This window comes from Entelurus aequoreus, linkage group LG12, assembly GCF_033978785.1.
Source record: "Entelurus aequoreus isolate RoL-2023_Sb linkage group LG12, RoL_Eaeq_v1.1, whole genome shotgun sequence".
Lineage (NCBI taxonomy): Eukaryota > Metazoa > Chordata > Actinopteri > Syngnathiformes > Syngnathidae > Entelurus > Entelurus aequoreus.
The window spans coordinates 32,131,159-32,156,951 of NC_084742.1; the positions used below are offsets into that span (position 1 = coordinate 32,131,159).

The following is a 25,793-nucleotide window of genomic DNA, read 5'->3' on the forward strand; positions in this document are numbered from 1 at the left end:
AGGTGTGCCTCATGTACTCGGTGGTGATTGTGTAAAATCCCACGTGACGTGAAGGCAACATGGTTACCTTCCCACAGAAGCAGGAAGTGGTTTATTTAATCTCAGCTGCCTTTCACTTTATACACGCAGTCGAGAAATTGTTCCTCATGGCCAAACATAGACACGTACCGCACTGAGAGGAACAATAATATTAAAGAATGAGGCTGTACGGACTTTTTCTGACATTGTCTCTGTCGTCCGCGGTGAACATTTTGACATCCCCGCCTTTAAACTGCACCCAACAGGTAAATCCACGCACACACACACACACACGCGCGTTTAGTTTAAACTTTGTTGTCTGCAGTCGGGTGTATTCATAATTTAATTTATTAGGTTATGTTTATAACCTCTCAACTAAGTTGAATAGCTTTTATCATTTCTAAATTGTGAGCGTGCGCGTTTATAAAGGGCTTGTAGGTAATGTGGGATAGTGCAGTACTTGGCTTTAACCAGCAGGAGCGCTGCTGAGCCAGTATCTGCTAGGGTTTGATTGATTGATTGAAACTTTTATTTGTAGATTGCACAGTGCAGTACATATTCCGTACAATTGACCTCTAAATGGTAACACCCGAATACGTTTTTCAACTTGTTTAAGTCGGGATCCACTTAAATTGATTGATGATACAGATATATACTATCATCATAATACAGTCATCACACAAGATAATCATCAGAGTATATACATTGAATTATTTGCATTATTTACAATCCGGGGTGTGGGATGTGGAGAGGGGGGGGGGGGGGGTTAGGTTTGGTTGATATCAACAATTGCATCATCAGAGAAATGGACATTGGAACAGTGTAGGACTGACTTGATAGGATATGTACAGCAAGTAGTGGATACATAGAGAGAGAGAGAGATCAGAAAGCATAAGAATAAATATCTACATTTGATTATTTACAATCCGGGGAGGTAGGATGTGGAAGGGAGGGTGTTAGTTTGGGGTTGAAGTTGCCTGGAGGTGTTCTTTTAGTGCGGTTTTGAAGGAGGATAGAGATGCCCTTTCTTTTACACCTGTTGGGAGTGCATTCCATATTGATGTGGCATAGAAAGAGAATGAGTTAAGACCTTTGTTAGATTGGAATCTGGGTTTAACATGGTTAGTGGAGCTCCCCCTGGTGTTGTGGTTATGGCGGTTAAGGAAGGGCCAATGGGTCCAAAATCGATATTGTTTTAGTTTTCTGAGTGTATTTTCACAATTGTTTTGGTTGGGTTGTTTACATTGTTACTATGTTTGTTTTATATTCATGTAATGTTACAACTCAGTGTGTAAGTTAGTGGACATAGGAGGGCTTTGGGTGCAAACTATTCAAGGGGTTTGAACGCAAGTCAATCGTAGTTTTTAAACTTATATTTCCCCCCTCCCCCCAAAAAACAAAAGAACGTAATAAAAGGGACTACCGTATTTTTCGGAGTATAAATCGCACCGGAGTATAAGTCGCACCGGCCGAAAATGCATAATAAAGAAGGAAAAAAACATATATAAGTCACACTGGAGTATAAGTCGCATTTTTGGGGGAAATTTATTTGATAAAACCCAACACCAAGAATAGACATTTGAAAGGCAATTTAAAATAAAGAATAGTGAACAACAGGCTGAATAAGTGTACGTTATATGAGGCATAAATAACCAACTGAGAACGTGCCTGGTATGTTTACGTAACATATTATGGTAAGATTCATTCAAATAACTATCACATATAGAACATGCTATACGTTTACCAAACAATCTGTCACTCCTAATCGCTAAATCCCATGAAATGTTATACGTCTAGTCTCTTACGTGAATGAGCTAAATAATATTATTTGATATTTTACGGTAATGTGTTAATAATTTCACACATAAGTCGCTCCTGACTATAAGTCGCACCCTCGGCCAAACTATGAAAAAAACTGCGACTTATAGTCAGAAAAATACGGTACTTGTAATATTTTCACTCAGTGTTCCCCAACCTTTTTTGCACCATGGACCGGTTTTAATGTAGGCATTATTTTTCAGGAACTGTGAACTATCACGCTAGTGGCTGTTTATTGCTACCACACAAATTTCCGATAGCGAACATTAGCATTAACATTTTTGTTTGAGCATCGAAAGGTACTTACTCGTCCAGTAGGTCGAACATCCCTCCTCGTCTTTGAGCTCACGCTAGCGAGTGAAAGCCGGGCCAATGTTGAACTTTGACTGTCTTTTTTATTCGGGTAACCTCAATTTATCTTCTTCTTGTGTACTCAGACAAAACTTTTTTTTATTGTTTTACAGCTTCGGCTATGATAACAGTAACACATCGACTACCGTCTTTTTAATGAATAGGAAAAGGGGGAGTGACTTATTTCATAAAGTAGTCTGCACATTTGTAGTTTTTTGTGTGGCAGGGTTCCTACCACCCTCCTCAAAGGTGCTTAGTGCCAGTGAAAGTGATACAGCCCCCCCAGGCCATGTCATTCAACTAGTTGTGAGTCGATGTATCATCCCAAAAGTTATGAAAATATTTTTTGGAAAGTTGAAAAGTTACTTAGTGCTGATTTAATAGTAATAAACGAGTGACAACTGTAGATTGTTTGTTTCATAGCGTTCTGGAAAAAGTTGCTTGTTAATGCCTCTACTGAGAAAAGGCAGGATAAATATGTTCTTTGTTTTTGTCTTCATTATTTTTTACTTTATATGTATACAATATTTTTCATCAACTGCATACAGAATGTCTTTTAAGGTGTGTTTTATAATGTCAGTGCTCTTATTTCAAGCTTAACAAGTTTGCTGTCTAAACTGGATGAGGAAAGAACAAGTAGAAAGAGGAAGGAGTGAGGTTGACCAGTTTGAGGAAGTCGGTGCTAAAACCAAAACATTCATTTGTTCCTGTAAGATCATAAAATATCAAATCTAACTTGCTATCTTTTTGACAGGGTTTGAGATGCACAGTCAGTTCAAGTGAGTGGTTACCATTCATAAAGATTGTGGCATTTAATAGAAAGTCAGTATTGCTTATACCATTTGAGGTTGTGTGTGTGAGTGCAGGTAACTGCCTAGATAAAGGATGGCTGAAAGTGAAAGACTACACTCCCAGCAGTCCAGAGGGGCTGAAGGTGACTGTAACAACCAAGGAAGATGAGGCAGGACAGCTGCAGCCTGTACTCGCTGTTAACTGGAACATGAAGGATGATGGTGAGTCAGTCAGTTCACTTATCTACCATTATATTAGTGAGGCAGCGTTTGTTTGCTCAAATTTTATAATAAATATAAGACTAAGATTAACTTAATTGATCCCCAGGGGGAAAATGTTAATCATTTGGGTAATAAACTCAGGTGTTATTGTCATCAATGATTATCCAAGCGTAATTATTAGATTCTAATAATTAATTTTATGCTGTGTTGTAGAGGTGTGAATCTTTGGGCACCTCTCAATTCGATTACGATTCAGGAGCTTCGATTCGATTAAAAATCGATTATTGATGCTTCTTTAATATATGTTTATTGATGCAGTTTTGCATTTCTTTTCGTTTCACTAAATACGTGTTTATCACCTGCATCTTTAAAAAAACAAAACTGTGCATTTGTAATAAGGAACTGTTAAATTAATTAATAAATGATAATTAATACATGTGTGCAAAACTGGAACATAAGTGCCATAAAATAAAGGAGGAGGTGGCTCGCTGCAGTCAGCCACATTTTAGAACTGTCTGCATTATTTTATTTACAATAAATAAATCGATTATTGATTGTTGACGTCTACTAATCCATTTTTTAATTGTCCATGTCCAAATTACGATGCATCTAAAAATCGATTATTTCCCCCATCTTTACTGTGTTGACAATAACTGGACTCCACATAACTAGATCCCATTGCATAGTGCTGTTATTCTACAAGCTTCTAATGTTTCCACTTGCTATATTAACTTGTAATGCCTTTAGTTTATTCAACACAAACAGGAAGAAATGAGCTCTAACATTAAATGGTCACTGAATGAAGCTCTTGACAGAATCACCTGTTTCTGCTATGCAGTTTGTGCCTAAAATAACATATCATATCATAATGTCTATGTCCGTTCATAGCAAGTGAGAAGGACTGAAACACAGTGTAGTGGAGCCTTTGTGATTAATTAACCGTGATGTTTTTAATCACGGTTAAATTAAAGTTAAAGTACCACTGATAGTCACACACACACTAGGTGTGGTGAAATTACCCTCTGTGTTTTTTGACCCATCCCCTTGTTCCATCCCCTGGGAGTGAATAGTAAAACCAGTCGTCATCGTACAGTACTTACTATACCAGGCTTGGTTTATTTTTTAACCTCTGATTTAATCATTACTGAAAGAGCAAACATATTCCTTTGACTTTAAAATCCAATGTTGGATAAGAAGGAAGTCCTAAATCTGGTCTCTCTCTGCAGGCAGTATCCGCTACCTGAATGCCACTGAACTTCATCTTGTTGTCTTAGCCACCAATGAGCACCTGTGTGTCCGATATTCCTTTAAAGACAAACTCCCAATGAGAAATTCATTTGGCAACAAGGTAGGTTTTAAATTCATCTTATTGTTTGTAATACTATGTTTTGTATTTGTCCTGTCCTCTTCATACATCTTGTATAAACTCACAGGCATATAAACTCCATCCCCAACTACCACGCAGACAGCGATGTATCACATTGACTGTCTATAATGAGGCAACTGGCAGCAGTGTCAAACTGACAAAGAAAAATGATACAATTAACAAAGTGTCCGAATACCTGTTACAATATACAATATGTAAGGGAAGCATTATGTACCTTTTTAACCTAAAAATACAGTGCATTTAACAATGGAACTAATTCCCAATTATACCATAAGTTGATATCTGGAAGCATAATGTTGCTAGATACAATATATCTCTTGCACAGTTCTTTACTGAAAGCTAGTCAGACCATGTATTCATTAAATACCAACAATACTTTGAAACTCTCGAAAACCAGAATGATGTTCGGTAAAAAGAGTGTGAGCTCTTGTCACTACCCGACCTGTAACGGAAGACCCGTTCGGTCCACGCACGCACAAAAACTGTCACTCAACTTGTTTTACTGCAATTATGTTTGTTCACTGTTATTATGGTTTTCTTTTTTTGGTAATATTTATTTTAATAACAATGTCATATAAAATATCACATACAAAACAAAACTACTGTTATTTAGAGTACAATATTTATGTTGAAACTGTACAGAGCGGTACAAAAACCAGAACAATGTGCTCAGCAGCCCTGAATGGCAAAGAAATTCCTCTTTTTTTCACTACTTTATTTACATCAAATACATCAATTCACAATTCTGAGCATTAAAAATTCTACTTTCTGTTAGGCCGCAGATAAAGAAGTTAAGTGCCTCAATTAAAAAAAAATCAATATTTAATAAATTAATTATACAACGGGAGTCAATGGCGCCTCCGTGTGTCAGTAGTTGTAATTGTACAATGACACTTCTGATTTAAAAAAATCTACCCCTTGTTTATTTTTATGTTTTTATTTTCCTTTACCAGTATGTTCCATCCATTCATTTTCTACCGCTTGTCCCTTTCGGGGTCTCGGGGGGTGCCGGAGCCTACTATGTTATATATTATTTTTATTGAATCAATAATAATTATAAACCATTGATAAAACATTCAAATATCACAGCATGTGATGTAACAGACCCTGCGTCGTAAAATATTTTTAGAAAGGAAGAGACGTAGTCTTTGCGCATGCATGGCCCGATCCAGTTTTCCGGAACCAGTCTGTTGGTGACAGCTCTGCCCTTGCTCTGACAACTAATCAGTCACCTACTGATGATGTCATTAGCTAGAGAGACACACTATGCGACTTACATAAAAATACACCAGCATGGGTTACCAAGTGATAACTAAACATACTGACTAAAAAATTAACCCTGGTAAGGCAGAACCATATTTTCTACCACATCCTGGTGTTCAGAGGGGCTTAGCAATTGTGGTTACAACTTTAGTGATTTTTAAAAAGAAGTTGCAGGGCGAAACGGTTTCTTTTTAGCAAGTTGCAATGATGCAGACAGGCTCAACAGTACCAGTTTCAACTGTGCGTTCTTGTTTTTCGATTAAGTTCTACATAATATGTTTTGTGTCAGTGGTCGTTTTCAGCAAACATGCTAGTGTTGGATCCAGGACACACGTATCGAGTTTCTGTCTTCAACATCCCCAAACCAGAAATGTTCCACAGCAACTATGACATCAGCACTCCGGTCCATGTTCCTGGTGAGTGCAAACCATCTGCAATGTATTAGATTTTTTATTTTCTAGTCTTCTTCCTGCTTCCGTCTGGTTCCCTCATTAGGGTTTGAACGTGTATCTTGGACAAGTACCGAACTTTAATTGGCGTTCATTCCTTTTACCAAACATCTGAACAGTGGAAGCCATTTAAAGGCCTACTGAAATGATTTTTTTTAAATTTAAACGGGAATAGCAGATCCATTCTATGTGTCATACTTGATCATTTCGCGATATTGCCATATTTTTGCTGAAAGGATTTAGTAGAGAAAATCGACGATAAAGTTCGCAACTTTTGCTCGCTGATATAAAAAAGCCTTGCCTGTACCGGAAGTAGCGTGACGTCACAGGAGCTAGGATTCCTCACAATTCCCCATTGTTTACAATGGAGCGAGAGAGATTCGGACCGAGAAAGTGATGATTACCCCATTAATTTGAGCGAGGATGAAAGATTCGTAGATGAGGAACGTTACAGTGAAGGACTTGAGAGGCAGTGATGGACGTATCTTTTTTCGCTCTGACCGTAGCTTAGGTACAAGCTGGCTCATTGGATTCCACACTCTCCTTTTTATATTGTAGATCACGGATTTGTATTTTAAACCACCTCGGATACTATATCCTCTTGAAAATGAGAGTCGAGAACGCGAAATGGACATTCAGTGCCTTTTATCTCCACGACAACACATCGGCGAAATGCTTTAGCTACGAGCTAACGTGATAGCATCGTGCTTTAACTGCATATAGAAACAAAAAAAATAAACCCCTGACTGGAAGGATAGATAGAAAATCAACAATACTATTAAACCGTGGACATGTAAATACATGGTTAATGCTTTCCAGGCTGGCGAAGGTTAACAATGCTGTGCTAACGACGCCATTGAAGCTAACTTAGCAACCGGACCGCACAGAGCTATGCTAAAAACATTAGCTCTCCACCTATGCCAGCCAGCCCTCATTTGCTCATCAACACCCGTGCTCACCTGCGTTCCAGCGATCGGCAGAAGGACGAAGGACTTCACCCGATGCGTTTGGCGGCCCGGAGACGTAGGAAGTCAATGTGAGGTCGGCGGCTAGCGCGGCTAGCGCTCCAACAAAGTCCTCCTGGTTGTGTTGCTGTAGTCCGCTGCTAATACAGCGATCCCACCTACAACTGTCTTCTTTGCAGCCTTCATTGTTCATTAAACAAATTGCAAAAGATGTCCAGAATACTGTGAAATTATGAAATGAAAACAGCTTTTTGTATAGGATTCTACGGGGTACCATAACTTCCGTTATACTGACTTCGTCACGCGCATACGTCATCATACCGCGACGTTTCCTGGGAAATTTTAAACGTCACTTAATAAGTTAACCCGGCCGTATTGGCATGTGTTGCAATGTTAAGATTTCATCATTGATATATAAACTATCAGACTGCGTGGCGGTAGTAGTGGGTTTCAGTAGGCCTTTAAGTCGACGCTAGGCCTAGGCAGATATTCGATAAGTCAATTAAAGGCCTACTGAAACCCACTACTACCGACCACGCAGTCTGATAGTTTAAATATCAATGATGAAATCTTAACATTGCAACACATGCCAATACGGCCGGGTTAACTTATAAAGTGACATTTAAAATTTCCCGGGAAATATCCGGCTGAAACGTCGCGGTATGATGACGTATGCGCGTGACGAAGTCAGTATAACGGAAGTTATGGTACCCCGTAGAATCCTATACAAAAAGCTGTTTTCATTTCATAATTTCACAGTATTCTGGACATCTTTTGCAATTTGTTTAATGAACAATGAAGGCTGCAAAGAAGACAGTTGTAGGTGGGATCGGTGTATTAGCAGCGGACTACAGCAACACAACCAGGAGGACTTTGTTGGAGCGCTAGCCGCGCTAGTCGCCGACCTCACCTTGACTTCCTACGTCTCCGGGCTGCCAAACGCATTGGGTGAAGTCCTTTGTCCTTCTGCCGATCGCTGGAACGCAGGTGAGCACGGGTGTTGATGAGCAAATGAGGGCTGGCTGGCGTAGGTGGAGAGCTAATGTTTTTAGCATAGCTCTGTGCGGTCCGGTTGCTAAGTTAGCTTCAATGGCGTCGTTAGCACAGCATTGTTAACCTTCGCCAGCCTGGAAAGCATTAACCGTGTATTTACATGTCCACGGTTTAATAGTATTGTTGATTTTCTATCTATCCTTCCAGTCAGGGGTTTATTTTTTTTGTTTCTATATGCAGTTAAAGCACGATGCTATCACGTTAGCTCGTAGCTAAAGCATTTCGCCGATGTATTGTCGTGGAGATAAAAGGCACTGAATGTCCATTTCGCGTTCTCGACTCTCATTTTCAAGAGGATATAGTATCCGAGGTGGTTTAAAATACAAATCCGTGATCCAAAATAGAAAAAGGAGAGTGTGGAATCCAATGAGCCAGCTTGTACCTAAGCTACGGTCAGAGCGAAAAAAGATACGTCCATCACTGCCTCTCAAGTCCTTCACTGTAACGTTCCTCATCTACGAATCTTTCATCCTCACTCAAATTAATGGGGTAATCATCACTTTCTCGGTCCGAATCTCTCTCGCTCCATTGTAAACAATGGGGAATTGTGAGGAATCCTAGCTCCTGTGACGTCACGCTACTTCCGGTACAGGCAAGGCTTTTTTTTATCACCGAGCAAAAGTTGCGAACTTTATCGTCGATTGTCTCTACTAAATCCTTTCAGCAAAAATATGGCAATATCGCGAAATGATCAAGTATGACACATAGAATGGATCTGCTATTCCCGTTTAAATTAAAAAAAAACATTTCAGTAGGCCTTTAACCGAACGATAAATGAAAATGAAGTCTGTAATTTTCTAGCTTGGCTCTCCAAGTACCACCATAATGACCAACATTTAAATACAGTAGCATAGTAGGCCTAAATATTAATTAAAAACAAGACAGAGGTTTTATTTAACAATTATATTTCATATTTTTGGCCACTGTAACATTATACACACCTTGAACAGTAACACTGAGTTTATTAATTAACTGATTATTTGGCGTACCACTAGATGAGCCCGCGTACCACTAGTGGTACTCGAATCACTGGTGTAGAGCATTAACACTTTGCATCTGTTTCAGCAGCTGCGCGCGTTTGTGTCATAGCGGAATGAAAAGACGGGTGTGAATCCCCTTGTCATTCATTAAGTGTCTTTTTGTCTTTGTGCAGACAGGCGGGTGCGCTAGCATGCACACAGTGCAACAAGTTAGCCCGTAGCGAACACATGGAGAACAAAATGATCGCAAAACCAAATAACACCGCACCAGTGTGGAAATATTTCAATTTTAAACCTTTGGAACAGGATAAGACAGTTTGCCGATTTAGCACGAGAATGGTGCCAACAAAAAAACTAAACACGGCAGACTTGCTTGCCTACTTGAAAACCAAGCACCCAACTCAGTATTTCCAAATGGTGAAAGACATGCATATTAAGATGCAATGCCTTTGTCCTGACAGTCCACACTCACTGAGGTGCTTACAGAAATTGTGGTTTAAATCACTACAATTTGACGTGCTGCCCTTGTATACTGTTAAAAAACTAGCATTTCCAAAAACGCTGCAAATATATGTCATGTTAGGGCTGCAACTAACGACTATATTGATAGTCGACTCTAATTTAGCCATCAACTTTTAAATTCCTCTTGATATATTTTTAGACATGTGCTGCCCACTGATATATTATTGATTTTTGATTAAATCCTGGTATTTTTAATGCTCTAATAGACTCAATGGATATAATTGTTTATTTGTTTAATTCTAAACATTTTAGCTACCTAATAGATTGTATGTTTGATCTTATAAACCACCACTGTGGTGCCTAATGTTTAGTTTGTGTGCGTGCGTGTATGTGTGTGTGTGTGCGTGCACGCTGAAAGTCCCTCCTCACGACATAATGTCCATTCACCGTTGTGCCTTTCCTCCCTCACATCGTTGTAACTGTAAAAATATATAAATAATTATGGCCAGGACTAACATTGAAGTTGATATAATATATTGAAGGAGCAGACCGTATTCAAATGGTAAATGGGTTGTACTTTCTTTGACACTATTTTCCACATTCACACACACACATTCACACATTCACACACTGATGGCGGGAGCTGCCATGCACGGCGCTAACCAGGCCCATCAGGAGCAAGGGTGAAGTGTCTTGCTCAAGGACACAACGGACGTGACTAGGATGATAGAATGTGGAGATTGAACCAGTAACCCTCAGATTGCTGGCACGGCCACTCTCCCAAGTTTGCCACGCCGTCCCCCACGCCGTCAAATGCAACTTACGAGAGATGTGTTGTGTGATGTTGCATGGAAAAATGATTCCCTCAATGTGGAATCGCAAGTACAGAATGTCTATGCGACTGAACTATTGGTTCAGGCCTGGGAGAAGACACATACCTACCAAATTATAAAAATGTGAAATCTAAATATGTTTTCATCACACTTTGTTTGATCTGATCAACTTTTCAGATATAGCATGTACTAAAAAACTCTACAGTCACTTTTTGTTAAAATCAAAAATAAATGTTGTTCCTGAAATTATTATTAAACTTGTTTGTTGTGTTTGCACAATCATCAACTGGTCTAAAACTGTTAACTTGAAAGAAACGTCTTACAGTATTCACACCACCAGTGAGACTTTGTTTACTGCAGAATGCAGTTGTTGCTGACGAGCAAAATAAAGAAAGAACTTCGGTAGGAAAATAATTTGTTCTCTTTATGCTCAGAAAACGTACTGAAACATAACTGAAAACCATGGCCAAAAAGCAGAGATACAGACCGGGGGTTATCTGTATCGTTATATAATTAGATGGGTTGTCGACATAACCAGGACCGACTTTAGCGGGTTACACTGTATTAAATACATTTGTCAAGAACTCTGGTTTCATTTTGGCTAACTAAAATTGATTTTTTATCGTCAAGACTTTGAAGCATAAGGTAATTTTCCATCTGGTTTTGAATCAGGTTGTCAAGACTCAGTGATGAAAATGACCCAGTTTTGCATAGAGAGAGGTGAGCCACTGCTATTCTAAGAAATGGTGGGGGTTTCCGCGAGTTAATAGGCTTTGTTTTTTTGCGCTTTTGTAGGAAGTCTTTGGCAGTCTAACATCAGTGTGGCAACCAAAGAAAGACCTGCACTGACCATCCGCTTCAGTCCTGACCCACTGTGTGAAAAGTACATAGTTATTGTTACCTGTGAATCCATCCAACAAGTTGAACATGTGTTTAAGGTAAAATCAATCCTCTTTTGACCAGCGTTATTACAAAAATCAGTCTCTTACATGGATTTGTGTCTGAGATAATTGACCTAGAACATAACAGTGGGTGCTGATTACAACACCCTGTGTTATGTGGTCTAGTTTTCTACCTCAGCTTTTTCAAACAGGAAACCCAATTGTCCTCCTTAAGTGTTTATGCTGCTTATTAAAAAAACACACTTTACTCCCCTCACAAATGTTTTTTTTTGGTAGTTTATGGACAATGTGCACTGTACATCAGTGGGTGCAACAGATTTAGCTATCAGCTCATTTCCATCTGTAGTCCTTAAAACACACATATTTGACACCACCTGACTTACAACAACATACATATATGCGATAGAAAATATAGGATTTAACTACAAAGGTCTAAACATTAAAATGACCACTCATACAACATGTACTCAAATAAGAAACATACCACATAATGGTAGTATATACAATAAAACAAATCATACACACACCCTCACATTGTTTTACATATATTGTCATGATCACACATAACAGTTTAAACTTTGTTTGCAATTTTGTTGTGTTTTGTATCATAAACCTGTCTTGGAGCTCCTATTTTGGTTCTACTTCCTGTTGGATTCATTGTTTTTCTGCACCTTTACCTTCTGTTCTGTTTTCTGCCAGCACATCTGTTTTCCATTAGTTAATCTACCCTATTTAGTTTCACCTGTTTATAGGCCTGGGCGATATGGCTGAAAACCATATCGCAATATACGTTTTTTATATTGATCGATACCGATAATTATTTACACTTTTCTAAGCCTGCCAATAAATACATTTCTAACTTACCAAGATTTCTATTTATCAGTGAAGAGGGTGTCTGATAGCCAGGTAGGATGAGCGCGGCTTAGGTAATAATATAATTAAATTCGATTTGAAGGTAGTTGTAGGTTTGAGACACTAGATGGCAGTAGTGTATAAGCTATTGAACACTACACAGAGTAGTTTGGGAAACGACTCATTAAACCGACACATCGGAAGTGTCAGGATGTTGCCGCATTAAAACCAACAAAACTAAAGACACATTTCTGTTATTGAGTTGGTAAATCAGGAAAAGGTCATCTCATTCAGAATTCCTTACTGACCATAAACTGTACTTTATCTGCCTAACAGAAAATGATTTTACGGACCTTAACGGCACGACTCCTCCCGGGTTTGTTTACACTTCCAAACCTTGCGCCACCGGTCGCGGAGGAGGTCTCGCAATGATCTATTGCAAGAAGTGGAAAGTCTCACCGGCGTCTTCTCCCGCCTTTTCTCCCTTAAATCCACAGTTTTGCAACTATCTGGACCTACTCCCAAAATAATTGCTGCTGTGTACCAACCACCAAAATATAACAAAGATTTTATAAGTGATTTTTCTGCTTGTCTCACTCATCTTTCTTCACTTTCCCCTAATATAGTACTGCTGGAGGATTTAAATTTTCACGTGGACAGCACTAATACAAATCCTGTTTCCATATGAGTTGGGAAATTGTGTTAGATGTAAATATAAACGGAATACAATGATTTGCAAATCATTTTCAACCCATATTCAGTTGAATATGCTACAAAGACAACATATTTGATGTTCAAACTGATAAACTTTTTTTTTTTTGCAAATAATCATTAACATTAGAATTTGATGCCAGCAACATGTGACAAAGAAGTTGGGAAAGGTGGCAATAAATACTGAGAAAGTTGAGGAATGCTCATCAAACACTTATTTGGAACATCCCACAGGTGAACAGGCAAATTGGGAACAGGTGGGTGCCATGATTGGGTATAAAGGTAGAGTCCATAAAATGCTCAGTCATTCACAAACAAGGATGGGGCGAGGGTCACCACTTTGTCAACAAATGCATGAGCAAATTGTTGAATAGTTTAAGAAAAACCTTTCTCAACCAGCTATTGCAAGGAATTTAGGGATTTCACCATCTACGGTCTGCAATATCATCAAAGGGTTCAGAGAATCTGGAGAAATCACAGCACGTAAGCAGCTAAGCCCGTGGCCTTTGATCCCTCAGGCTGTACTGCGTCAACAAGCGACATCAGTGTGTAAAGGATATCACCACATGGGCTCAGGAACACTTCAGAAACCCACTGTCAGTAACTACAGTTGGTCGCTACATCTGTAAGTGCAAGTTAAAACTCTTCTATGCAAAGCGAAAACCGTTTATCAACAACACCCAGAAACGCCGTCGGCTTCGCTGGGCCTGAGCTCATCTAAGATGGACTGATACAAAGTGGAAAACTGTTCTGTGGTCTGACGAGTCCACATTTCAAATTATTTTTGGAAACTGTGGACGTTGTGTCCTCCGGACCAAAGAGGAAAATAATTTGTTATAGGCGCAATGTTGAAAATCCAGCATCTGTGATGGTATGGGGGTGTATTAGTGCCCAAGACATGGGTAACTTACACATCTGAGAAGGCGCCATTAATGCCGAAAGGTACATACAGGTTTTGGCGCAACATATGTTGCCATCCAAGCAACGTTACCATGAACGCCCCTGCTTATTTCAGCAAGACAATGCCAAGCCACGTGTTACATCAACGTGGCTTCATAGTAAAAGAGTGCGGGTACTAGACTGGCCTGCCTGTAGTCCAGACCTGTCTCCCATTGAAAATGTGTGGCGCATTATGAAGCCTAAAATACCACAACGGAGACCCCCGGAGTGTTGAACAACTTAAGCTGTACATCAAGCAACAATGGGAAAGAATTCCACCTGAGAAGCTTAAAAAATGTGTCTCCTCAGTTCCCAAACGTTTACTGAGTGTTGTTAAAAGGAAAGGCCATGTAACACAGTGGTGAACATGCCCTTTCCCAAATACTTTGGCACGTGTTGCAGCCATGAAATTCTAAGTTAATTATTATTTGCAAAAAAAAAATAAAGTTTATGAGTTTGAACATCAAATATCTTGTCTTTGTAGTGCATCCTTTTGAATATGGGTTGAAAAGGATTTGCAAATCATTGTATTCCGTCCCACTGGGAGGAGGCCCCGCGGCAGGCCAAGGACCAGATGGGGGGATTTCATCTCCTCTCTGGCCTGGGAACGCTTCGGGATTCCCCAGGAGGAAGTCGCAAATGTTGCTCTGGAGAGGGAAGTCTGGGGGTCTTTGCTGGAGCTGTTGTCCCCGCGACCCTATTCCGGATAAGCGGTTGAAGATGGATGGATGGATGGATGTATTCCGTTTATTTTTACATCTAACACAATTTCCCAACTCATATGGAAACGGGGTTTGTAATACCATCTCCAGTGATTTTTCAGCTTGTCTCCAAAGCTTTGGTCTGCAACAGTACATCATCATCCCTACTCACTGTAAAGGACACACACTTGATTTGGTTTGCTGTTCAGGTGTAAATATTGTAAATACAACTCCCAATTCACTACTCTACTCCGATCACCTGCTAGTATCTTTCACTGTCAAATTAAGTTTTTCTATAATTACCTTCCCCCGCAATATTTGTTTTTGCAAAATCAAGGACATCAACTCTGACGCTCTTTCCACCGCCATTGACAGCCTCCCCAGCATAGACTCTCTTTCCTCTCCTGATAAACTGGTCACCTACTACATCAATAATCTTCATCATGTCCTTGACATGCTGGCTCCAGTAAAAAACAGAAGTGTCTCTTTCACCAACTCTGCACCCTGGTTTACACCCACACTCCGCAAATCAAAAACCAAGAGTCGCCAACTTGAATGTCTCTACAAAAAAACTGGACTCACTATACACAAGGACATGTACAAAACCCAAAACCAGTGAAGTTGGCACGTTGTGTAATTCGTAAATAAAAACAGAACACAATGATTTGCAAATCCTTTTCAACTTGTATTCAATTGAATAGACTGCAAAGACAATATATTTAATGTTCGAACTGAGAAACTTTTTTTTTTTTTTTTACAAATCATCGTTAACTTAGAATTTAATGGCAGCAACACATAGCAAAAAAGTTGGCACAGGGCCATTTTTACCACTGTGTTACATGGCCTTTCCTTTTAACAACACTCAGTAAACGTTTGGGAACTGAGGAGACACATTTTTTAAGCTTTTCAGGTGGAATTCTTTCCCATTCTGGCTTGATGTACAGCTTAAGTTGTTCAACAGTCCGGGGGTCTCTGTTGTGGTATTTTAGGCTTCATATTGCACCACACATTTTCAATGGGAGACAGGTCTAGACTATCATCAATCAATCAATCAATGTTTATTTATATAGCCTTAAATCACAAGTGTCTCAAAGGGCTGTACAAGCCACAACGACATCCTCGGTACAGAGCCCACATAAAACAGGCGGGCACTCTTTTACTATGAAGCCACACTGTTGTAACACGTGGCTTGGCAGTCGTGCTGAAATAAGCAGGGGTGTCCATGATAATGTTGCTTGGATGGCAACATATGTTGCTCCAAAACCTGTATGTACCTTTCAACATTAATGGTATGTTCACAGATGTGTAAGTTACCCATGCCTTGGGTACTAATACAATCCCATACCATCACAGATGCTGGCTTTTGAACTTTGCGCCTATAACAATCCGGATGGTTCTTTTCATCCTTGGTCCGGAGGAAACGATGTCCACAGTTTCCAAAAACAATTTGAAATGTGGACTCGTCAGACCACAGAACATTTTTCCACTTTGCATCAGTCCATCTTAGTTGGCTCGGGCCCTGCGAAGCCGGCAGCATTTCTGGGTGTTGTTGACAAATGGCTTTCACTCTGCATAGGAGAGTTTTAACTTGCACTTACAGAGGTAGCGACGAACTGTGGTTACTGACAGTGGTTTTCTGAAGTGTTCCTGAGCCCATGTGGTGATATCCTTTAAACACTGATGTCGCTTGTTGATGCAGTACCGCCTGAGGGATCGAAGGTCCGTAATATCATTGCTTACGTGCAGTGATTTCTCCAGATTTTCTGAACCTTTTGATTATATTACGGACCGTAGATGGTGAAATCCCTAAATTCCTTGCAATAGCTCGTTGAGAAATGTTATTCTTAAACTGTTCGACAATTTGCTCTCGCATTTGTTCACAAAGTGGTGACCCTCGCACCATCATTGTTTCATGGGAGCTTTTATACCCAATCATGGCACCCACCTGTTCCCAATTAGCCTGTTCACCTTTGGGATGCTCCCAATAAGTGTTTGATGAGCATTCCTCAACTTTCCCAGTCTTTTTTGCCAATTGTGCCAGCTTTTTTTAAACCTGTTGCAGGCATCAAATTCCAAATGAGCTAATATTTGCAAAAAAATACAAAGTTTTCCAGTTCGAACGTTAAGTACTGTATTTTTCTGAGTATAAATCGCTCCGGAGTATAAGTCGCACCGGTCGAAAATGCATAATAAAGAAGGAAAAAAACATATAAGTCGCACTGGAGTATAAGTCACATTTTTGGGGGAAATGTATTTGATAAAACCCAACACCAAGAATAGACATCTGAAAGGCAATTTAAAGTAAATAAAGAATAGTGAACAACAGGCTGAATAAGTGCACGTTAAATGAGGCATAAATAACCAACTGAGAACGTGCCTGGTATGTTAACGTAACATATTATGGAAAGAGTCATTCAAATAACTATAACATATAGAACATGCTATACGTTTACCAAACAATCTGTCACTCCTAATCGCTAAATCCCATGAAATGTTATACGTCTAGTCTCTTACGTGAATGAGCTAAATAATATTATTTGATATTTTACGGTAATGTGTTAATAATGGCACACATAAGTCGCTCCTGACTATAAGTCGCACCCCCGGCCAAACTATGAAAAAAAACTGTGACTTATAGTCCGAAAAATACGGTGTCTTGTCTTTGCAGTCTATTCAATTGAATATAGGTTGAAAATGATTTGCAAATCATTGTATTCTGTTTTTATTTACGATTTACACAACGTGCCAACTTCACTGGTTTGAGGTTTGTACATCCAACACCTCCAACATTACAAAGACTGCCTGAACAACACCAAATCATCCTACTATACATCTCTAATCAGTTCTAATGAAGGCAACTCTAAGACACTTTTTTTCTCTTCTCGCCAAAATTACAAATTCACTGCAGTTGCTTCCCTCTCATATGGACTCTTTTATTTTTTTTGTTCCCTTATGCAATGTTTCAATTCTAAAATCACCCAGATTTACCAGAAACTTCCTTCTTCTTCCCCTCTGCCACAGTACACCCTCCCTCATCCATTCATGTTCTAGTTTTCCATTGCCTTCTCAGTTGGACATAATTGCACTTATTCGTCGATCCAAGCCATCCACCTGTCATTTAGATTCCCTTCCAACTGCTTTGGTGAAAGTCTGCTTCCCCTCACTGATCCACCTCATCACTAATATCATCCATTCTTTTCTCATTACTGGAATTGTTCCCTCTGCTTTCAAAACAGCAGCCATAACACCAATTCTGAAAAAACCTGGCTCAGATCCAAATAATTTTAATAACCTTTGTCCCATTTCAAATCTTCTATTTATTTAAAAAAAACATTGGAAAAACTGTCTTCTCCCAGCTTCACTCCCATCTACTGTTAAATAACCTATATCAACAATTCCAGTCTGGTTTCCGCCCCCTACACGGCACTGAAACAGCACTCATAAAAATAACAAACGATCACCTCCTGGCAGCTGATTCTGGTCTTCTCACTATCCTCATCTTTTTAGATCTCACTGCAGCCTTTGATACCATTTCACACACTGTCCTCTTCAATAGACTGCACAGTGTTGGCATTACAAACACACCCCTTCACTGGTTTAAATCGTAGCTCTCCGACCGCACTGTTTGTTAAACTCTGTTCATCCAAATCCTCTCCCGTTTCCTCTGGTGTGCCACAGGGCTCTGTCCTTGGTCCCCTGTTTTTCATCATCTATATTCTACCTCTTGGCTTTATTTTCAAGTAATTTAAAATACATTTTAATTGTTATGCGGATGACCCCCACCTTGTTGTTTTTATCCAATTGATTGTATTGTTTTGTTTTTGTACGGTGTCCTTGAGTGCATAGAAAGGTGCCTTATAAGTAAAATGTTTTATTAGTATTATTTTATTAAGATATTACGATTTATCTTCTCACTCTATGCAGAGAATCCATAGCGGAACAGAAAGACGCCACAACCAAACTGTTCCGTAATTGGCATGTCCCTCCCATTGCTCTGTGAATACCGTTAACTGATTGGCTGTTAGCATGTCCCTTAATTGCTGAGTGTCACTTCCTGTTTCCTGTTTAAGTTCCCAAAGCATGAGTGACTTCATGAAATGCAGTTTGCTTCCTAATTTCAGTTTTTTTACAACAATATAAATATATATCGAATATTTTATTGAACGCATGTTGTATTGATATCGATTGCGTTATCGTGATATATGTTGATATTGTTTTATCGGCCCAGCCCTACCTGTTACTCCTTGAATCATCTTGCTTTGTACCTTGACAAGTGTTTGTCTTCTGTGCACTTCCATTCTGCTCTAAGTTTGTTTTGCGCTACCTGTGTTTTCCAATTAAACTACCTTTTTGCCTGCACTTCACTTTCTTTGCTCTGCATCCAGGGGTCCAGATCAACAATGCCAACACAAGAACATAACACTTATCCCACAACTACTTGTTTAAAAGGATATCGATATAAAGGTGTACACTTGTTAAATGCATATGCTGCAATATATAATGTATTAAATGCCTGTTCAAAGAGGCCTATAATTATAAATTGCCTACGCTACAGGGTATAAAAAAATCCTTGTATTAAAATTATTTCAAACCACTCTACAATATACAACTACGATGCACAGTTAGTTGATACAGTGTTTCATGATATGTACAACTCTTTTCCAGGCCAACCAGACGGACTTAAACAGAACATTCAGCCTTAATAAATGGCCGAGATCGTGCTGCCATTTTGACGTTGAGGTAAACTTAAGAACTGCATTGAACATACTTCTCATGATCGCCTCACATTGTGTTGAAATGATTTCCATTTTAGGTAAAACCAATTTTCCAAAATTGTGGCCAAGACTGTGCCCGTCACAAGAAAACCCTGCTAATTTGTCCAGGTTTGGCTTTGTTTATTAAACTCAAAATGAGCTATAGAATGTATTTACAGTGGAACCCATCGAAATCGAATCGAAACCGAAGCTAGCCATTGCTTGCACAATTTCCTGTGACTTCAACCAGAGGCATGGTGGAAGGAGCGATAATAAAGGATTCTGGATCATACGGAGGTTTTGTTGACATGCTTACTTTTCTCTGTGTGCACATTCTAATGCTGTGTTGTTGTTTTATGCTTATCAATAAATATGTGCACACCTGCAAAATAGAGGGAGGAATTTTTTATGGAAATTATCCCTTTGGGTGTCAAAATTTATGTTGAAAAAGTATGTATGTCAATGTTAGCTCAAGTGCGCATTTCTCAGTAATAACTTGATGACTTGAACAATATAGAAAACTTCAGCAAGTTCCACTGTATATAAAGAGTATTGCCTTGCAAATTGTACATACAGTATATGGTGAGACAGGAGTCTCATAGCTTGAAATGTCAGTCCCTTTTACTTGTACTTTGGTATCTTCAGTTTTAAGTAAGGATGGATGCCTTTTACATTTGAATCGATATGGTACCAATTCCCGTTACCTGAAAACCTCAACCCAATTTCAATATTTTCAAGACGTTGGATTGGAAGGCAGTAGTGTATAGACTACGATGTGTTGCCTTAGACAGGAAGTAAGAAGTCTTTGCCATTAAGTTGAATGTGACAGTCTTTTATTTTGAGCCCTACAAAGTGTTGTGTTTATACTGTAAGTATTGTGTTTGTTACACACCATTTGTTGATTGTATTGTATCGAGCATTTTAGTTGTAGCCTTGATCACCAAATTTGGAGGTGTTGAAATCTTCATGTAAAATTGCTAACGCTAATCAGTAGCATGTATATGGCAAATCCAATGTAAATTAACATCAAGATGCCGCATTTTGAAAAGTTGAGCCTTACTGTACTTTTGAGTGCCTTTTTCTTGCTTTGTTGGCATGGACAATTGTAATATTACCTAGAGCATGTCTGGCCAAATCCGCTCTGAGTGCATGACTATTTGTTTCCCGACCAAGTCTGTAACTGGACGTGACATCACGTGCAAAAATGTTTTGAAATATGGCACTGTTGATTTTACGTTAATCGGCGGACTTAGATCTGTGCCTATAAAGTACAACATTTGGTACCCATCCCTAGTTTTAAGGATGGATTTTTCCACAAGACTCAAAGGGTGCTTGCTTTTAGAGGTTTCTCTATAGTTTGTCTGCAAAGAATATTTGAGGTTAGGCTGTCATTATTCATTTTCTAAAAGTGTTAATACATTTACTGTAATGTGACCGTTATCAGCTGTGCCAACTGATGCCCAATTTGCTCCTCAATACACACCTGTTATTGTGAGTGTGCTGCTCCTATGTGCTGGGATCCTGTCTGTTTATATGTGCATCCTCCGCCGAAAACCAGGTTAGTCCCATTGGCACATGTTTCCTCCGCATCCAATCATTTTTTTGTTATTGCATCTCTATTTTTGTGACATTTTCAGGCAAACCTTGTGATGCCTTCAATGCTGAGGACGTTAAAATAGTGAAACCACCACCAGAACCGTTCCAACAAACCCCTAAAGTTCTGGTGATCTACTCCCAAGACCACCGTCTATACAGGGACATAGTGTTAAAGCTCTGTGCCTTCCTCCAGGCCAAGTGTGGCGCCAAGGTGCTGATAGATCTGCTCGACACCAACTTTTTAAGCATGATTGGGCGCCTCCCGTGGCTGGAGTGGCAGCGACAGCAGCTAAGAAACCCCACTGATAAGATCTTAGTACTCTGCTCGCCGGGTGTTCAGGCAAAGTGGAGGGCCATGTGTGGTCACAGCCGGGTCACGCTGAAGGAGGACCTTAACTCATCGATGGATGACATGCTCACCCCCTTTCTGAACCTCTTCCTGCCCAACATGCACCAAGCGCGCATGCATGGGATGTACATGGTGGCTTACTTCAGCGACATCAGCAATGAGCAGGATGTACCATCGATCTTTGACATCGCTGTGAAGTACAAACTGATGAGAGACTTTGAAGAGCTCTTTTTTGGTATCCTGGACATGGAGAAGTACCAGCCGGGTCTGGTCCACTGCATCGAAGGCATCGGCGGGGATGAATACTTCAAGTGCCCATCAGGCCTGGCCCTGAAGAACGCTATTAAAACCTTCCAGGCCTACCAGTTAAAACATCCTGACTGGTTCGAGAGGGAGTGTGTTCACAGTGAAGAAGAACTTGGTACCGAAGCCAGTCGTCTTATTGAGCAGCAGCATGGCCCTCCGATTCTAGAGTGTCTTCCCCTCATCAGGGATGGACCTTCTGTCTCTGTGTGTGAGGCACAAATAAGAGAGGATGATGGCAGTGTTAAAGTCTTAATGCCGGAACTGAACACAAAGAGCCAGCTTCCATCAGTGGCAGAACTTATACCGGAAGTAAACCCTGTTTACAAATCTCTGAATTTGAGTTTTGCACATCCGTCAGTTCTTCACGCTGAGCCTGTTTCATCAGGACAGAAGTGGCTGTCATCCGCAGCTAAACACCAAAGTCAGGTTCCAGTTGAGATTGGAGAAGAGTGGCCGAGTGGCTCAAGGACCCTGAATTCCCAAGATTCAACCCCACCTTGTTCGAGCACAGGGAGTCCTCCTCCAAACCCAATCAACAAGTGTGAGGATAAGATTGTGGAGCCAAACAGTGGCTCTGATCAAGGCTACATCTCCAAAGTGCCTTCGCCGCTCGGAACGTCTTGTAAGGAAGATCCACTGGTGGCTCTGGCAAGGCTGCAAGACGAACTGTTTCTGCAAACTGTGAATAGCTCTGAGTTGGGTCCATAGGGATGGATGACTGATTTACTTTTATAATTTGTTTAGTCATTCAACCCCTCTCACCCAGAGAACCATTGATCTCCAACGATCGACTGCTGATTTGGTATGTTTACTCCTTTTATAAATATATTTGTATTTGATGCCATGCAGACTGGTTAGCATTTTGATCCTCACAAACAAATTAATCCTGTCCCTTTTAAGAAAGTATGCGTAATGTCAATTGATTATGTGGATAAAAGACACCTTACATTCAACCCTCTCTCAAGACAAGAGCTGTAGACCTGCACACGACTGGAGTACGCTACACAACTGCTAGTTACAAGCTTGGCAAGAAAGAGACCACTTCCACAAACATTTTTGCAATGGTATCAATCACCCTCTCATGCAAAATTTCAACTTGTGTGGTAAGAATTATTGTGATTCTAAATCTGCTTTTATTTTTATTCCTAAACAAATCTGCCATTTGGGCATTAATATATACGTCTGTTGATTTTAATGTTATTTCAGTTCAGTTCAGTTTCATTTATATACCAACCAACATGCTATACAGACATAAAACAAATCAAAAATAGTGCTAAACAATGTACATTTTACCACAGCAGGATGAATAAAATATTAGAATAGCAATTGTATATTAAAGGGGAACTGCACTTTTTTTTTCAATTTTTGACTATCATTCACAATTCCTATGTAAAACAAGAACACGTGTTTTTTTTCTTTTTTAATGCATTGTAAGTCGTAAAATACTTCAAGTACGAGGTGGCTAACATTGCAGCTCATACACTACTCCGCCCATAAAGGCCTCTAAAAAATATCGAAAGAATGCCAACATCACTCCATTTACATGTTTATTTGAATATTGATCAAGTATTCGCAATAATGGTATTTTAATCGATAACGCAGACAAACTATCTGTAGTGGTGCCTTGATCACAGAGAGGTAATTCCTTGTGCTGCTATATTGACATATTGAGCTGGTGAGCTCCTGCATCGCCTCTGAGCTGATTAAAATGAGTCCAGATTATAAATCATGTCTCTCACCTGGATTATAGAAAGATGTGGCCATAAACCGAGGTGATGGCAAACTTTGACATTCAGTTTATAAACAGAGATAGCTAAAAAGACATGAAATAAACAAAAACATTTTAACCTCCATGTGCATTATGATTAATTATTTATCTAAACGGAAAGTTCTAAACATCCCATCTCATTGGTATCCCAGTGAGAGCAGACATTGTACCGTATGTGATTGTTTTATTATTTTCATAGTTTGTATATCTTGTTTAGCACTTAGCCACACACGACTGCATGATGCTTAGTGTTTCACTAAAGCTAAATCTGTTTTACACACAGCTTCTAAAACGTGTAGATCCTCCTCCTTATATTTAATTCAGGCTCAAAAAGATAAGGTTCTGGATCATAACTTGTCCAAAAGTAATTGTTGTTAACTCTCATGAAGTCTGCATGTTTAGTAGTGGTTGATGTTGAAAGAAATAGCAAATGTTGTGATGCATTTGTGACATTATTTTGATGCTGTATGCTTAAAATGACCAAAATACATAATATTGCATGTTATTATGCATGTCCCTGTTACTACATTACATATACAGTGTACTTACAGCATGTATATAAAACGATGGAGGTTTTTTAAAGCGCTGTATAGGCGCAGCCGAGCGATTCCCACTACCTTCATAGTTAGCTGACCTTTGCCAATTTTTTTAAGGGATTAGAATGCATAAAAAAAGAAATATGTGTTCTTGTCTTACATAAGGATTGTGGATGATAGGCAAAATTCCCCAAAAAATGTGCTGTTCCTCTTTAAAAGATGTGCGAAAAAGATCACATAAAAATACAAAAATAATGCAATATAATAAATAAATAAAAATAAGAAATAAATGATCAAGATATCTTGCCTAACTGGATTTGAATGCATAGGAGAAAAACATGTTTTTGTCTACATTTAAACTGGAGACTGGGAGGATCTAATGGGGAAAAGAAGGCTGTTCCAGAAATCAAAATATCTGCTAGCAGAACTTGGTGCGTATATGCTCATATTTAAAAATCTAAAAGACACAATTTGTGCAGTTTTTTTTCTCGTTTATTTGATCACAATACTCTTGTTTTACAGTACACCCAGTAGATTGGATTATATCGATAAAGATATACAGCACACAATGCTATCACGTGTAGGTAGTACTAATATCTGTAAACAACAGCAACCCTGTAAAACGTGTGCGAAGAAAGAGGACCAAAATGTAACCAAATACAAGACAGAAGGCTTCCAATTGTGTACAGTGTTCTTCAGTGAGCAGTATGTCCTTTGGTAGTTTGAATTGAAATGTGCCAGCTCCCGCAAGGTGTAAAGGTTAACCTTAATAATTATACATTTCAACATGAGCATGATGCATAGAACACACAAGGAAATCAAGCAAAACAATATAAAATAGAATGCTTGAAAGACTTTGGCTTGATATGACAAGCACCCATGGGAAGCCGTTCTAGCGATAAAGTACTGTGCATTAAATAAAGGCCAGAGAAGCACTTGATGCAGCAAGCAAGACATTTTGTGTATTCAGCAGCAGCACTAATCCCCCTCTACAGAGAGGCCAAACATCAACTGTATACACAGAGCATCCCCAAAGTCTGTACATAAATTATACACATACATTATACATTAAAAATATTACATTTAATTTCTGATCAATAATACATTCACAAAGAAAATAATCAAACAGATTGTCTCCATAATGCTGAGTTTTTCGGACAAACATAGTTTTGAGTTTATATACAGTATGTGTGGCGGTGATGCATTTATAGATGATACATTTATGGTCAGAACTTTTGATAGACTCATCAGATAATGAATGTTATATCAAATTTGAGCCCCTTAATAATTTATTTGAACCATTCTTTTTCATATGGTGGCATGATACCTCAATTACATTTAGAAACAATAATTGAGTTGGATATATCTAGAATGATTAGATTTAAAATATATTCACATATACTTGGTTTAATGTTTCTTTGGGCAACATTCACCCACCGTATGCTTTTTCTAGCCATGAAAAAGCTTCTAATAATTGTGACGACACTTTTTGGAAAAATAAGTTAGAGTTCATTTAACACACTTACTCTTAGGATCCAAAAGGGACCTGCGTATAAAAGTGTCATAAGTTTTTTTTGTTTTTGTTTTTTTTGTTTTGTTTTGGGTTTTTTTTACTTTCAACGCTTGCTCTTTTCACAAATTCAAATCTGTCTATTAATAAAGGTTTTGTTTTCTTCTTTTCTGTGTTTTTTTGTCAAAAATAACCCTTTTTATGAGGAACATTGTAAAATATGCAGTATTTCAAAAACATAAGTTGCAGAGTGGAATATTTGAGGTTGGGTATTTAC

At 39.1% G+C, this 25,793-nt stretch overlaps 1 protein-coding gene across 1 annotated transcript in view; it reads left to right on the forward strand.

The window, feature by feature from the left end:
• The first annotated feature begins 34 nt into the window (after positions 1-34).
• The window catches only part of il17ra1a (interleukin 17 receptor A1a), a 27,304-nt gene continuing 1,545 nt past the window's right edge, over positions 35-25,793 (forward strand). The window contains exons 1-11 of the mRNA XM_062065683.1: positions 35-284; positions 2,942-2,966; positions 3,054-3,200; positions 4,427-4,548; positions 6,140-6,266; positions 11,265-11,312; positions 11,388-11,530; positions 19,363-19,437; positions 19,511-19,580; positions 20,896-21,009; positions 21,089-25,793. The exon at positions 21,089-25,793 is cut by the window's right edge and continues 1,545 nt beyond it. Coding sequence (XP_061921667.1) covers positions 198-284; positions 2,942-2,966; positions 3,054-3,200; positions 4,427-4,548; positions 6,140-6,266; positions 11,265-11,312; positions 11,388-11,530; positions 19,363-19,437; positions 19,511-19,580; positions 20,896-21,009; positions 21,089-22,410 — 2,280 coding nt within the window. The 5' untranslated portion in view covers positions 35-197 and the 3' untranslated portion in view covers positions 22,411-25,793. The remainder of the gene's footprint in view (positions 285-2,941; positions 2,967-3,053; positions 3,201-4,426; positions 4,549-6,139; positions 6,267-11,264; positions 11,313-11,387; positions 11,531-19,362; positions 19,438-19,510; positions 19,581-20,895; positions 21,010-21,088) is intronic.